Source organism: Mizuhopecten yessoensis, unplaced genomic scaffold (assembly GCF_002113885.1).
Source record: "Mizuhopecten yessoensis strain PY_sf001 unplaced genomic scaffold, ASM211388v2 scaffold1595, whole genome shotgun sequence".
Lineage (NCBI taxonomy): Eukaryota > Metazoa > Mollusca > Bivalvia > Pectinida > Pectinidae > Mizuhopecten > Mizuhopecten yessoensis.
This window is the reverse complement of record NW_018404125.1, coordinates 21,132-37,224: the sequence shown is the minus strand read 5'-3', so window position 1 is coordinate 37,224 and position 16,093 is coordinate 21,132. Positions and strand designations below refer to the sequence as shown.

General features: G+C 34.9%; 1 protein-coding gene across 1 annotated transcript; it reads left to right on the top strand.

Moving 5' to 3' along the window:
- Positions 1-40: 40 nt before the first annotated feature.
- Positions 41-5,546, top strand: LOC110465682 (extensin-like). Its single transcript, XM_021521652.1, has 2 exons — positions 41-115; positions 2,946-5,546. The coding sequence occupies exon 2, from the start codon at positions 2,960-2,962 to the stop codon at positions 4,844-4,846; it is 1,887 nt and encodes a 628-aa protein (XP_021377327.1). The 5' UTR covers positions 41-115; positions 2,946-2,959; the 3' UTR covers positions 4,847-5,546.
- Positions 5,547-16,093: the final 10,547 nt, after the last annotated feature.

Genomic DNA, 16,093 nt, shown 5'->3' with positions numbered 1-16,093 from the left:
AATTTTAGATGTTATCGGTTTCATTTGCCTAAACTAATCAAGTAAACAAGCATGGCGAATATTGATGACAGCAGGATGAGAGAAGTTGTCAAAATTATCATCTAATTTTGGTGTCGTAAGTATCGTTTAGCGTGATAATTGTCGGTGCATATGTTCATCAAACGTTCATTTTTTTGGTATACGGCAACACTTAGTTGGAAGCATCTTCTAAGAGAAAGTATTTAGAGTGAGTTTGTGGATGATGTTGCTGTTAGCAGGTCATCCTGTTTATGCACGCTACAGTTGGTTACGCTCAAATGATCATTTCAATACCACTAATAACGCTATTTCTTTCTCGCTATTGATAAATAACATTTCAATTTTGGAATGAACTGAAGTCATCAGATGACTCAGCGTCCCAACGCCTTCATAGAGAATAGTGGGTAGCGTTGCACAACTAGGATACCTCATACAATGATTGGATCGCCGCGCGCGTTTGTAAATATAACCACCCGCTGTGCTTTAGACCGCCATTGATCAGACACCGGTCCGGCGGACAGTGGGCCTCCTTCATGTTATGCTAACAAAAATTACATTTCCCCTAAGTCTTACTGGAATTCCTTGACGAATCACTAAAATGATTTGACATATATTCTGGTCTTTTCACATCATCAATTGTAATTTTCATTAAAACCACACATTTTAGATTTTGTTAATTTTATTAACTTTATTTACTAATTAAAGAACATGAATTATAATCTTTGACGGTCAGAGTTTGCATATCCCTTGAGTTGATCTTGATCATAGATAACTAGTCTCTCACTTGACCTGCAAAAGCCAATTACAAACAACATGACAAATAAATCACAATTTAGATGTTAAGAATGTTTACATACAGCATCAAACATATATCTGACTAGTTGAAATACTTACATTGGTTACAAAGAATGTAAAATGTAAGAAACTTTACCTAAATGATGCTATTTGTCATGTGATATAAACACTTAAGGGAGATAACTCTTCTTGTTTCATTCAGATCAATTTATGAACTACTGCAAGTGTAGTAGGACGAGGAATAGTGATTAAGATAGTGCCGTCGCTGGGTCTCGAACCCGCAACCCTCGACTCTCCAGCCCGATGCTCTACCGCTAAGCTAAAGGGAAATTCCCTACAGCTGACGCTTGTAAGGCAACCTAATTAATCCACATCTTTTACACAAGTCAGTCAGAGGATGGTTATATTACAATGGGGTGTATCAAAACATTTGGTGCCAGGAAGTTTCATTGCATGGTATAGTTGGACATTTTTATTGGAAAAATATCAACATTTCACAAATTTCAGATTTAATCAGGATTCAGCACATATAGAAAAAAAATTAAGGAAAGTGATGATAAGTAATTATTTTGGTCCAACAACATTCTGAAAGCATGATATTGTTGTAAATTTTGAAATTAATATATTGCAAGTATTTGAAAGGTCTGAATCTATAATCATCTTTTCTTGTCACAATGCTGAACATGGTTTAATAAGTTTCTCATCTGTAATCATGAGTTATCAAGTACTTTTCATACTATATATAGCTAGTTCCAAGCATTTTTCAGATACAGAAAAAGCTGTGCTGTGTCATTCTTGAACTTTACTGATTAATTGTCTTTTATTATTGGCATCAAATTTATTTCTATTTTATTTTTCAGCTAATGTTTGATTATTTTCCATCAGTTCGCTGGCTCATCACTATTTACGGGCAAGTGAGAATTAGCAAATGCCTGACATAGGATTTTCTTATATTTTAATATATATTGTCAGCATACTTTTGGTTTTACATATATTACTTTTTAAATAATACAATTGACAGGCAGATTATCTTTGATTCTGATAAAAAAAAACACAATATGGAATACATTATTTCATTTCAAGGAAAGTACTTTTTTCAAATCCACTTACCAGAAGGACCACTTGTCTAGTAATTTTGAAAACTTTGTTCTTGCCCTGATTAACATGTGTACATCAGTGAAAACATTTGGGACAAGAAAAAAACATTTTTTTCTCTCACTTTTAACTCGCCTGGCCCGAGTATCAAGTGAGATTATGTCAGCAGATGCTGTGGTGTAGTTGTCTGTCCATCGAACATCAACCCTTTACATTAAACAATTTCTTCTAAATAATGGATAAGCATAAGCCATAGCATTCTGAAATGAAGGTCTACCTTGTCATCCTGCTTTCAAGGTCACTGAGAAAAAAGAAAGTTCTTATGAATAACCAAGGTTGATAATATCTGGCCATTAGCATGCAAGAAAAGGAGAGCTATAGGTTTGTTTAAATTAATGACCTTGACTTTATTTCAAGTTCAAAAGCTTAAGGGTCATACAATTCTAAATAACTTCTTTTCAACATCCAAGTGATAAAGGTTTTAATACATTGCATGCTGGGATAAAGGGATATGATCAAGTGTATACAAATTTATCAGCTCAGCAAACTTTCTAGATCATGGAACTATCAAACGACATCTTCTGAATATACATTTGGTCATAAAATTTGCCCTGTAGCTTTATGGTGTAAAGTGCTATGAATTCTGAATTTATGAAAGAACCACACCAACTTTGAAGGTCACATCAGCAAAACTAGTACATTGTTCTTATAAAGATAAAAAAAATAGGTAGAGTTATATAAAATATTGCAGCAAAATCTCTAATGTATAGATTAATAATATTTGGCTTTTTGAAATAAGTTTTGACCTTGACCCCCTTTTAACATAAGAAATGTGAGATGAAAAACAGGTTAGCAATACAGTCCATCATGGCATCATTTGGACTCTTGTATAGTATATAACATTAGAATATGTAGCAAGGTGTTAAGGCCAGCCAGTCTTTTATGTCAATAATTATTGTTATTACATTTAAATCATGATATTAATTTTCTAGTTATGCTTACTTACCACTATATCATATTGTTTTGTATTTTATCAGATTTATGCTGAATAATGGAGGATGGAAATGGCCAGTTTCCACTCCACATCCAGACTGGCGATGGGGAATTTATAGTGAAGGAGGAGGAGGATCTATCCAGCCCCACCAGCCCCGATTACTACACTTCTCCTGACGGATCGTTTGATCGGGGTGTACGGCTGAAGCGGCGCCGTCGGTGTGGACAGTGTGGACCATGTCAGGTGAAAGAGAACTGCAACAAATGTCATTTCTGTGTCAGACGGGATGTACTAAAACAGACTTGTATGTACCGTAAGTGTGTGTACCTACGGTCAAAGCCCAAGCCCTACTCTCGACCTAAAGAGACACCTCTTGCTTCATCAGCTGCCAGTGTTCTGTCCCCAAATTCTCAAGAGGGTCACAGTAACATAACCTCTCCTACGGCTTCAGGACCAAGTAGGTTTCTTGATGGTCCTTCACCACCAAACAGGAGTGATGTGGCCAAGCCAATAATGCCTCCTAAGTTATCCGATCATTTCCCTTATCCACATGGACAAGGATTCCCCTCATTTGAGCCTATCATACGACCACAAGGGCCATGTTCTGCCCCTCCAGCACCAGGGCACACGCCGCACAGGATCCCTACCACCTCCCCGGCCATTCCTGCCTCTGTGATTGGCCAGCATGCGATGGTGCCAGGTCTAGTGGACCAATCATCCTTGTCTCATAATCACCAGATTGTCATGCCTCCACCACCACCAACATTAAATGACTTTAATGAGAGAACTTTCAGTGAATTTAGGAGTCAGCACATGTTAGGCATGTCTCATAATCAAGTCCACTCTACACCACATCCTTTCGGTATAAAGGATCCACCAGAACTATCGGATGTACACTTTCCTCCATATGGCCGACCAGATTCACAGAGGACTCCGACCGGGCCATCATCCTGTGTATATCCTCATGGTATAGCGCCCTCCATGGCTGCTGTTGGGTTCAACAGTTCAGTGGACAGTTCCTCTGTGCTGGGATCTCTGGACCGACAGACAAGAGCATTTTTTCCCACGCACAACACAGATATGTTCCGCCACTTTCCTCCTCTACCTCCAGGCTATGCGTATCCCTCGGGACGATATGGTCAGAATTTCACATCGCCTCACTATCCCCGATTTGGGTCGATGGGTATGCCACCACCACCTCCTCCACCGCCCCCAAATTTGGGCCTGAAGCCTCAGGGTGGTCACACCCAGCCCTGGGGCTTCACTCCAACCTATTCCAGCTGTGAACAATCTAATGGGTGTCCAAAAAACGGGTGTTGTCCTCCTGTGTCCAAAAATTTGGGTTCGGAAGCCCAAGTGATGCAGGAGATATATGGAAATGTCCTCAACTCTAGGGTACCTTACCCTATACCATCACCAATAGGTATTGACTGCTCCCCTTCTCAGCGGAGACCAGGGTCTGCCATGAGTGATGATTCAGGCAGAATGAGCATGGCATCATCAGATTTTGAGTCTGATGTCATCAGTATTGATGATTGTCAGATGAATGCTTTGATTCGTTCAGATGGAAGCAACAGTCTACAAATTGAGATCGGAAGTTCTGGGATACGGACCAAGCATGACAGCCCTGTCAGGAAGGGCAAATCCAAGTTCACAATGGACTCAATTCTTGCACCGTCGTTACAAAATCTTACCTCTCCTCATGATGAATGTGAAATAGTGGAAGACATCATGGTCAACAGGAAATGTACCATCAATGGGACTGTGTATGTAAAGCAGGACCTCGGGGACAGCGGGGTCGTCCAGCTGGAAATTCCAGGCAACAAGGTCACCTTGGAAGACAGCTACCTTGACGACAAGTTGGCAGGTTACTCAAGCAATCTCGGAGAACTGCTGGAATTTATCAGAAAGGAACCACAAATAGAATTTCTGAGAAATAACTAAAATTATATCTCTATATAGTATAGATGTATCTTATGAAATATTCTGAAATTTTGTTTAAAATGTAAACCATATTTCTTAATTTTCAACGGTATCCTTTTTGACAAGCTGATTATTTTACCATGCAAAAGCCTAAGTCTTCTTTTAAAGTGTAACTACATGAAATTGGCACAGTATTTTACGTATGTGTTTATTGATTCTCTATTTGTATTTTATATTTTGGTTTCAATTATTTTTCCAGTTTTTATAAAGGCACCTTGATCCTGATTTAGGTCAAGCCCTGATATCGACCCAGAGACCCGAGTTGTTTAAGTCTCCTTCTTCACCATACAATGTGATCCAAGCAGAAACCTATAACCAACATAGAGTAACTAGAACGAATATTAAATTACTTATTTAAACACTAAACATTAGTCTAGACTGACTGTTATTTCATATCTAGGTATTTACCACATCCTTGTAACAATACTGTATTATACCAGATATACTACACTGTTTGCCTTATCAGTGCTATTCAAATACTTATATAAAACGCAATTTATTGGCCTGAATTAGTTGAATATTTTCTTGAAGTATGAAAAAGTCTCAGTGAAGCATTTCTTTAGCTTTTGCATATATTTGATAAAATTGCAAGCGTTTACAAAAAGGGACTTATATATATTTATGCAAGTCTAAAAGTCTAAATGTCTAAAAAGTCTAAAAGTCTAAAAAGTCTAAAAGTCTTAAGTCTAAAGTCTAAAGTCTAAAAGTCTAAATGTCTAAAAGTCTAAAAGTCTAAATGTCTAAAAAGTCTAAAAGTCTAAAAAGTCTAAAAGTCTTAAGTCTAAAGTCTAAAGTCTAAAAGTCTAAAGTCTAAAAGTCTCAAAGTCTAAATGTCTAAAAAGTCTAAAAGTCTAAAAAGTCTAAAAGTCTTAAGTCTAAAGTCTAAAGTCTAAAAGTCTAAAAGTCTAAATGTCTAAAAGAAACGTTGGACAGGAACTGATTTTGCAATAAACTATATTAATAAAGGTTTGAGTTGAAAATCAGGTTTAAAATGAAGAAGTATTAAAATAAATGTATTACAGGATTTAAATGATTTTCCATAATGGTCATATATCATAATATTAAATACGAACATGTCATCCAATGTATGGTTTGCATAATATATCACACAGAGTTCTGTACATGTCCTTCAGATTTTTGTTTCAAATTAAAAAAGAAATCCTCCGATAAAATTAGGTTAATTTAAAGGATTCCTAATTTTGCCTTGAGCACATTTTTTGTTAGCAGTATATGAGAAATGTGCAGTGAGTATACTTTCTGAAATAATTAATTGAAAGTAATCATTGATAAAAATATGTAATACTGAGAAACGATATTTTGTCTCTTGCAATAACTATTGGTTTTATATTAAATGTTGATTTTAGATTGTGTTCATCATAAGTTATTCTACATTTGTTATCATAATATGTCTTATGAGAATAAGGTCCAGAAGAAACCTCTCATACACCAATGTTTTAGTATATATGGCTTTGGTCCATATTGATAGGATGTAAGAATTCAGGAGTAATCATGGCCATTTATCGAGGTTAAGCAATATTGGAAATTTAAAAAAATGTGATATTAAACAACAAAACATCAAATTGAATTTAGATACCAGGTACCAATAATTGTTTTGACAAAGAAATGAAACTGACACAACTAATACTGTTTTGCTTAGTATTTCCAGATAATCAGTTGCCTCCCATCTTTCTGTATCCTCCCTCATTTTATCAGAGTTGCCTCCCTTCTATATACAAACTATACTCGGATTACTGTTAGACGTTGCTGTTAGACTTCTAGTGTTACTGTAAATGGAATGGTGGAGATGATTTGTTTCAGCTGTACTACAGCTTCTTAAATGCGAATAGGTAGTTTGGTATTTACTGTTTTTAGTTAGTTTTGGTACCAAAATGTCCTAAGTCGTGTGTTAATGTTCTTTTCAATGGTCAAAAGGTTGTGTTTTAAAATTCTATCTTTTTCCATGGCCAGATTGATATCATGCAGCAGGATAATATATAGAATAAAGATATAATATTATACACTTTAAATGTTTTAATGTCAAATATACATACACAATATACATATGTATGTATCTGGCTCTTCCTCATTACGATTTGCTGGTCAAAGATTGATTATAGATTATAACTATGAACAACGGTTACATGTAATTATGAATGAATTTCACAGACATTTTTATATATATGGCCTGTTGCATATATATATGTACATGTACCTGTAAATACTATTAAAGGAATTTTTAAGACATTTATAATGACCTGTTTTAGAAGTAAATTTAGCACCTTGAACCCCATCTTCAATAATTATATACACATAAAGACATTATATTGCTGTATAATGTAAGTTTGATACTTATAAAACCTGCAAAAGGTTGCCTTAAATAACAAAAATATGCTTGTAAGAAATAATGTGATTGTATAATTCTTGTGTATATTGGTGTTTTGTTAAAATTACGGTATTGTTAAAGACACTGCTATGATGTGGGGTTTATTTAGTTGTACACGTGAAATGAAACAATAAATACCATCGTGGATATATTTTGAATTTTGGTCACAACGCTTGCTGTTTGCATGCTTTCCCCACGAAAGAATGATTACTCCTAACGTTGAAAATCACAGCCATTCTCGATTGTTATGTTTTTTGCAACATCTTAAAAGGCACAAGACTGCTGCGAACAAAATGGTTAGATAATAAGTTTACTTTGAAACAAAATATGGCTAATTTTTGTAAAAATGGATACACTTTCATGCATTGTAACATACCAGATGTATTGTACATACTCGTGATACTGTTGTTAGAATAACAAATTATTGAAAGTCCTGTTTATACCTAGACTGATATATCTAAGTGTTGTGTTGGTGGAGTTCACCTATATATCTCTGTATATACTAGCGCTGGAAGAGGTAACGTTTCTGAGTATTGTGTACACAACACAATGAACAGATTTACATGTTGTGTAGACCACTAGATTATTCTCCACACTGTCAAATAAGTAAAATAATTATAAGACTTGTCATAATATGTTAGCATGGATGACAGGAGTTTCATATTGGAATACATTTTCCCCATTCGAATGGACTGCATAAAACATTTGTGAATGACTAAGGGGAAATAACTTTTGAAAACCATTTTGTTTATCCTTTTAAAATCAACTTGAACATCATCCTCAAATTATGTTGCTCTTTGTTACAAATGTATTATTTCTAATCGTGATACTATATGTAGAGAAATGTACAAACATAATATATACTGTTTGGACTGATTCATATCAAGACAGCTAGTTTCGCACAATAGTACTTAACCTGTACTTTCATTAGTGGATAATTAACACTGTAGAGGTCCAATTTTATTATTTTAGGTAATCACCTGTGAATGCGTTAACAGAAAACTGTTGCAACATTTTTTTGTGTTGCCTCAAAAAGCAAAGACGACATCAAAGGTTCACTCTGTTGGCATTGTCGGCACAAATTGTTTCCATGTGATGTTATCATGAAACTTATTACACATACCTATCATATAAATAACCATTTTGACAAAAAGTTGAAAAGCAACATGGCAACCAGCGAATTCGAAGGACAGCCATTTTTCTAAGAATTTTTCATTTTATAGAAAACAAGTTGTATCTACTGTTATTGTGAGGTTCGAACATCAACTCTCCACAATCTTTCAGTTTTCACATTTGATTTTCACATTTGCTAAAATATCTATCATATGATTTCTTTTTTTTCAATAACTGATGAAAATTCTTTTACAACAAATGTAACAAATGTGTTTATGATCCTGCAGCTGTAATGAGGTACTGTAATTGATCGACAGGATGATGTTGTATAGGTTTTGTTGTCTTTTTTGTACACACAATTAAATGTGGGTTTATGCTATTTTTGGTCATTGGAGCATTTTTATCAGACTTGTTGTGTTATAGGAACAGTTTGATATCATTATTGAGAATATTATTGCATTCTGAAAAACTTTAAATTCAATGCAATAACCCTATGTTGATCAAATACCGCATAGTAGTGGGTTTTTTTCTACCTAAATTTACCGACAGCCTATAACATTTTTTTAATTGAAATTGGGAAGGTATTCCTCCTTTTTTTTTTATATATATTTTGAAAGGCAACACATTTAGGCTAGGGGAAGCGGGTTATATTTTAATGTAAAACAAGGCAAGCAAGTCACTGACAAATTCATATTCAAGAAAGCTATTTATGTTGGCTTACCGTTAGTGCAAAGTTAATTATCAATATTCAAACTATTATGAAAAATTGTAAAATGTTTTGATACTAGAAATATATTATTGTACAAATCTTCAATCATAAAGTATTGTCAAGAATAGTAGGAACCCATGTTTAATATATATGTTAGTCTCCTTTAGTAGATTGTGTTTTAAAATAAATGCTGTATGGGGTTAACATTATGAATTGTTTTAAAGCATTTACTTATATTGTATTGTTCTTTTTGTATGTTAGTGCTATATTTTCCTGTTTACTTTGTGATTATATACACAATAAGATCTGGCAATAGAGATTTAGGGAGGGCACTAGCTTCTTGTACAGGTTTTTCTGTTTGTGGAATAGCAATTCACACTGAGGTATGCCACTATATATGAAGTTATTTTGTTCTAGTAGCATTTGTCAAGATATCTTTTGCCCTTTTGTGGAAAACACCATATCCAAATTAAGAAATGAAAAATTAAATTTTATAGAGGTGAGCATCAACTTAATTGAGAATTTAAAACAGTAATCAACCAATTTTGACATCTTCATTGTAGGTTTGATATATATATAAATACATGTGTGTGTGTGTGATTCGTTAGCTTCGCACAATAGCAAACACAATTTTAAAACAATTTCTTATGCTAAATAGATCCTGACTTTCAATGTACAAAAAAGAAATTTGACCATCTTAGACATTTGATAGGGCCTTGCCATTAAAGAGAGGAATTCTTACTGACGTGTGCACAAAACAGTTAAAACCTGTACAGCTGAATTGTCATAATCATGGTGCTTTTTTGTTTATAATAGATTTTGTAGGTCATTGTTGCATGCTTATTTTTAGATTTTATTGTTAACCATATCACATAGATGATAAATGTTATATTGACTGCACTAGTTTTGATGATATAGATGCACATTGTTTTACTTTAGATTGAATGGTAACTGTTGTATGTCCAATGTTTATGTGACAGGGAAAACAAATCCCACTAGTAGACTCTGGAGGTCATTCCCGCTATTTATATACATGTGAAGTTTGACTTTAAAGACGTTGAGTATCCAATGGGTTTTAGTTATGCAACTCAATTAATTAAATCAAATGTATGTTGAAACAACTCATTTTTGATCACTTGGTAGAAACATCCAGCCTATTGCAGTTACTTTCATAAAATACCATAGTTGATGTAAAAGCTGCATTTAAATCAGGTTTCTAAACTTGTAAGATATTAAATTAAAGAGAGCTATTGTCTTAAATTGAATACATATACATGNATATAAACATGCTAGCAGGGAGGCTGATATCTTTACATAGTAAGCATACTATTACAAATATAAACATGCTAGCAGGGAGGCTGATATCTTTACATAGTAAGCATACTATTACAAATATAAACATGCTAGCAGGGAGGCTGATATCTTTACATAGTAAGCATACTATTACAAATATAAACATGCTAGCAGGGAGGCTGAGATCTTTACACATTTTACTTCAAGTCTTGTCATGGAAGTTGTCAATTAGCTGCAGTTTTGTTTTTAGAGGGTCCAATATTTTAGTCGAGTCATCTCCACATACATATGTATGTTATAGTATGTTTAGGTATGGTGTAATGTGTTTGTTTAACTTGCATATTGAATGTGTCAGTATTGACGATTATTGACAAATTCCCTGTAAACAAAACCTATATATATTTTAGACTTAATTGAATATAAAAGAACATGTTTACATATATATAACTACCAAATGAATTTCCAATGAATGAGTAATTTTGCATTTAAAAAGCATTATCTCCAATTGAAAATAATGATGGATATCTTGAAGCAATAATTTTGAAATTCTTTTTCAATGTTATGACTATAAAATAATTCTGTTGAAATACCATTGAATGCTTTGACTGTGAAAGATTTTCTCACATAAAAAAAATGATTTTGAATTTTCACCGTTGATTTACAGTATTATTCCTCGATCCTCAAACACAGCTTTTACTGATTGAGGAGAAAACCTTTTTTACTACATTGCTGGTGAAAAATAATGTGAAGATGATGGAGATTGATAAATTAATATATTAATTTTACAGTAAACATGTCTTTGTCAAACTCTTATATACAGTCAACACTCTATTTTCCTTAAGGTTTGTGAAAAAGGTTTACTCTTCAAAATTTACATTTTGTGGAAAAAACACATTGACAAGGACAAATCAAACAGATTCATTCAGAGTGATATTGACTTTATTGACAGTAATAACGCTCTGAATATTCATTCTGTATTTTATGTGTCTGATATATTACCGGTGTTGGTTATGTGTGATCAACAGCTGTTGGATGTGAGTGTGGCTGTTTTACATCGGTTACATAGATGATACTGTATACCTTATAAGGATGTTCCTATCATTCATGGTAGTATCCCATTGAACTATTTTGTTCTGTAGATTTTCCAACAGTACATGGTAATATCCCATAGAAATATTATATCTTGTGGATGTTCCTAAAGTACATACATGGTAATATCCCATAGAAATATTGTATCTTGTGGATGTTCCTAAAGTACACACATGGTAATATCCCATAGAAATATTGTAAGTTGTAAAAAAAACGATTTCCACCCAACATTTGGTTCTAGTAATAGTTGTGGTTCGTTAAGCCTATATGAATATAGAAGTACCATTTCCTCTAGACCTGTTTAGCTTAGATATGACGCCGATATTGTAGACCTGTATTATAGAACCATTGTTTGGCTCTGACAGTTTATAAATGCACCCGTTTACTGGATTGAATGACAGACATAATCAAACGTATTTATAAACTTATCTAGCATTATGACATATACCAGGAAAAATGTAATTTTAAAATTATAATGAAACTATATTTCCCTTTTTCTCTCGTAGCATTTACTTTTTTTATTATTATTTTCAAAAGAAACTATTTTGTCGTTTTTTATTTAAAAGGTTTGTACTCCCGAGTATGTTTATAAGTTTATAAAGCAAAGCGTTTCTGCTAAATGATGAAAATCAACTTTAGTTATAAGCATGTACAGAACTGTTTCTATTCCGTGAATTTGGACATTTTAGAATACTTACACATATGATTAATTGTCGCAGTTTCACAAGGGGATCATCAGTGCAGAGGTCATGTAACCTTATAGCTATTGTCAAATCGTAATTAACCAATCGGTCGTTCCTTCTCGTTGTTTTATTGTAAATTATCATAAATATTTCGTTTGACATGTTGGTTACAGATATTAAAGTAAACCATTACCAAATATGGTCACTGGTGATATAAATTCATTAACCAATCACTTAAAATCGAGAAATTGTGTTTATACATAGAGAATGAAACAAGCTTTCAGAAATCACCGACTGGATTATACCGCCTTACATACACATCTTTACTAGTGGAAAACAAGCTGTCACATCGTATATTACAGAATGCATTTGTACTGTTTTATGTATTTGAATATTTATATCATGAAAGTGTTGAATTATTCAGCTTTTCGATGTAAAATGAACTGTTTACCTTTGAAACGTATTGGTAATGTTCTCTGTAAGTTATATATTCTCACTTTGTTACTTTTTATCACAGGATTGAAATCTATAGCCCATATCCTTTTTACTGTTATGACCAATGACACATTATATATTAGGTTTGACTTTCCATTACACAGTACAAATCAGTGTTTCATGTTGTGTTTTACAAGTATTTCTTCGTGTTTTTATTTTCTATATTTTTGTTAAAAATCTAGTTTTAAAGCATATAGTGCAATGATCTTATATGACAATTCGACTACGGAAACATGGTTGTAGTGACTCTACTATTGTATGCTTTGTATATATATACAACTTTAAGAACTCGAATAAATGGTATAACGTTAGTGTACTATGTTCTGTTAATTTGTTCAACGAAATTTAACTTCCATTACACATACTTCCACATACGAGAGATTCGTGTCTACTTTAAATACACTGTGTTATATCATTTGCATTTGAAGACTTCACTGGGTTTTTTAGGAGACGTGATCATTTTGTCTCGCCGCCACGAAGTGGAAATGAGACGTGTTGCTTTTCCGGCGACGGCGGCGTCCACATTAAGTTTTCCAGTCACCTGAGACAAAGTCTCAAGTGACCTATTGCGATCGCCTTTTGTCCGTCGTCGTCCGTCATCCGTCGTGCGTCCGTAAACAATTTACATTTTCTACTTCTTCTCCAAAACCCCTGAAGCAATCTCAACGAAATTTTGCAGAAACCTTCCATGGCCAAAGGTCAACTAAAATTGTGAATTATATGGTCCCCAACCCCCAGGGGCCTGAGGGGCGGGGCCAAAAAGGGTCGAATTGACTGAAATTTCAAAAATCTTCTTCTCAAGACCCAGATATGGTAGAATCAAATACTCTTCATAGATAGAAGGGTCTTAAGGTGCTTTACTAAAATTGTGAATTTCTTGACCCTGGGGTCTTACGTTTCCTCCTGGGGAGGGGGTAAACTTTACTATAGTTTATATAGGGAAATCACATTTGGGACTAACATTTGATTAATTGCCAATGGAAGTAATTCAATTTAGGTTAGCATTATCAGTATTGGGTAGCAGTTTGATAGTATGCACATATCAGCCCTGACATATCTACTCTTCATAGATGGAAGGGTCTTAAGGTGCTTTACCAAAATTTTGAATTTCATGACCCTGGGGTCTCACGTTTCCCCCTGGGGAAGGAGGGGGGGGGGGGGGCAAAATTTGTTATGGTTTTACATGTTGATAACTTGATTGGAATTATAACCCTAAGTTGACAGTTTGATACTTTGTAAATTTTAAGCCATCCCAACCCCCAAGGGCTGTAGGGTGGGGCCCAATGGAGTCTGTGTGCTAAAACAAAATTTCTTCATTTTCCTTGTTTAGAATCAGAGGTGCTAGTTTCAAATACTTTTCAGTCTTAAATCTGCATGCTAGATATTGAATAAGGTGGTTTTATTGTTTTTTGTCACTTTGAATAATATTTCTGTTCATGTTAAAAACAAAAATCAATTCTCTGTATAAATATATCAGGTGACCGTTAAGGCCCATGGGCCTCTTGTTGTGTGTAAGTTAGTTTCTCTGAAAGAATAACTGCTACACCAACCAAACTTGGACCGGTGATGCATCTTAGGTAGTACATCTCAGACCATGCATCAATTGCTGGATACGACCTACCTTTCATGGCCAATTGACTTTGTCAGCATCTCCATCAACATTAAGGTTTTGCGTTGAAGTTAGTTTCTCTGAAAGTATAAGTGCTACACCATCCACATTTGGACCATAGACATAGGTAGTACATCAAAAGCTGGCCATGGATGCTGTCTTCCTTTCATGGTCCATTGACTTTGTCAGCATCTCGATCAACATTAAGGTTTTGCGTTTAAGTAGGTTTCACTGATGTGTAAGTGCTAGTCCATCAAAACCTGCACCATACATGCATCTTAGGTAGTATTCTCGGCCCATGTATCAAAAGATGGATGCTGCCTACCTTTCATGGTCCATTGCCTTTGTCAGCATTTCCATAAACACTACGTTTTCGCTTTTTACTTAGTTACTCTGATATGTGCACTGATTGTCAAAGTGGGGCACAGGCGAGACCAGGATTACCAGGAGAAAACCCACGTGACTAGGAAGAAAATGCCATTCCTTTTCATGTCTGAAAGGAAAACCCCAGCTGTCTTGTGTTGGTAGGTGAGCGCGTTGTCTAATGCACCACCCGACCACCCATATATATGAGGGAAAGGATTATATATGATATACTTGGTTTCACCTCTGGTAGTTGTGGGTGTTCATAGTGTCTTGTTTTGTTCCCGTTGTCTTTCATATCAGCTTCAGATCACACCAAGTGTAAAAATACGAGAGTTTTTAGCTCACCTGGCACAAAGTGCCAAGTGAGCTTATGCCGTGGTGCGGCGTCCGTCCGTCCATCGTCCGGCGTCAATTNCCGTCGTCCGTCCGTCGTCCGGCGTCAATATTTTACTTTAAACGACGTCTTCTTAATAACCAAAAAGGCCTAGGGTGATGATATTTGGCCAGAAGCAAACTGGAATGAAGGGCTACAAAGTTTGTTCAAATGAATGACCTTCACCCATTTTCAAGGTCACATGGGTCAAATATGCTAAAAACTTTAAACATCTTCTCGATAACCAAACTGCCCAGGGAGATGGTATTTGGCCAGTAGCATGCTGAGGTGAAGGGCTACAAAGTATGTTCAAATGAATGACCTTCACCAATAGTCAAGGTCACAGGGGTCAAATATGTTAAAAACTTTAAACAACTTCTGAATAACCAAAATGCCCAGGGAGATGATATTTTGCCAGTAGCATGCTTGGGTGAAGCGCTACCAAGTTTGTTCAAATGAATGACCTTCACCCATTTTCAACGTCACAGGGGTCAAACATGTTAAAAACTTTAAACAACTTCTGAATAACTAAAAATGCCAGGGTGATGATATTTAGTCAATAGCATACTAGGATCAAGTGCTACCAAGTTTGGTCAAATGAATGACCTTCACCCATTTTCAAGGTCACATGGGTCAAATATGCTAAAAACTTTAAACATCTTCTTCTGAATAACCAAACTGCCCAGGGAGATGGTATTTGGCCAGTAGCATGCTTGGGTGAAGGGCTACCAAGTTTGTTCAAATGAATGACCTTCACCCATTTTCAAGGTCACAGGGGTCAAATATGTTAAAAACTTTAAACAACTTCTGAATAACAAAAAATGCCAGGGTGATGATATTTAGTCAATAGCATACTAGGATCAAGTGCTACCAAGTTTGTTCAAATGAATGACCTTCAATTATATTCAAGGTCACAGGGGTCAATTGTCTTAAAAAACCTTTAAACAACTTCTGAATAACCAAAATGCCCAGGGTGATGATATTTGACCAGTAGCATGCTGAGATAAAGGGCTATAAAGTTTGTTCAATTGAATGACCTTAACCCATATTCAAGGTCACAGGGGTCAAATATGTTAAAAACTTTAAACAACTTCT

Excerpts from the sequence above, each read along its gene's own strand:
- LOC110465682 (XM_021521652.1), top strand. The coding sequence starts at position 2,960 with ATGGAGGATGGAAATGGCCAGTTTCCACTCCACATCCAGACTGGCGAT.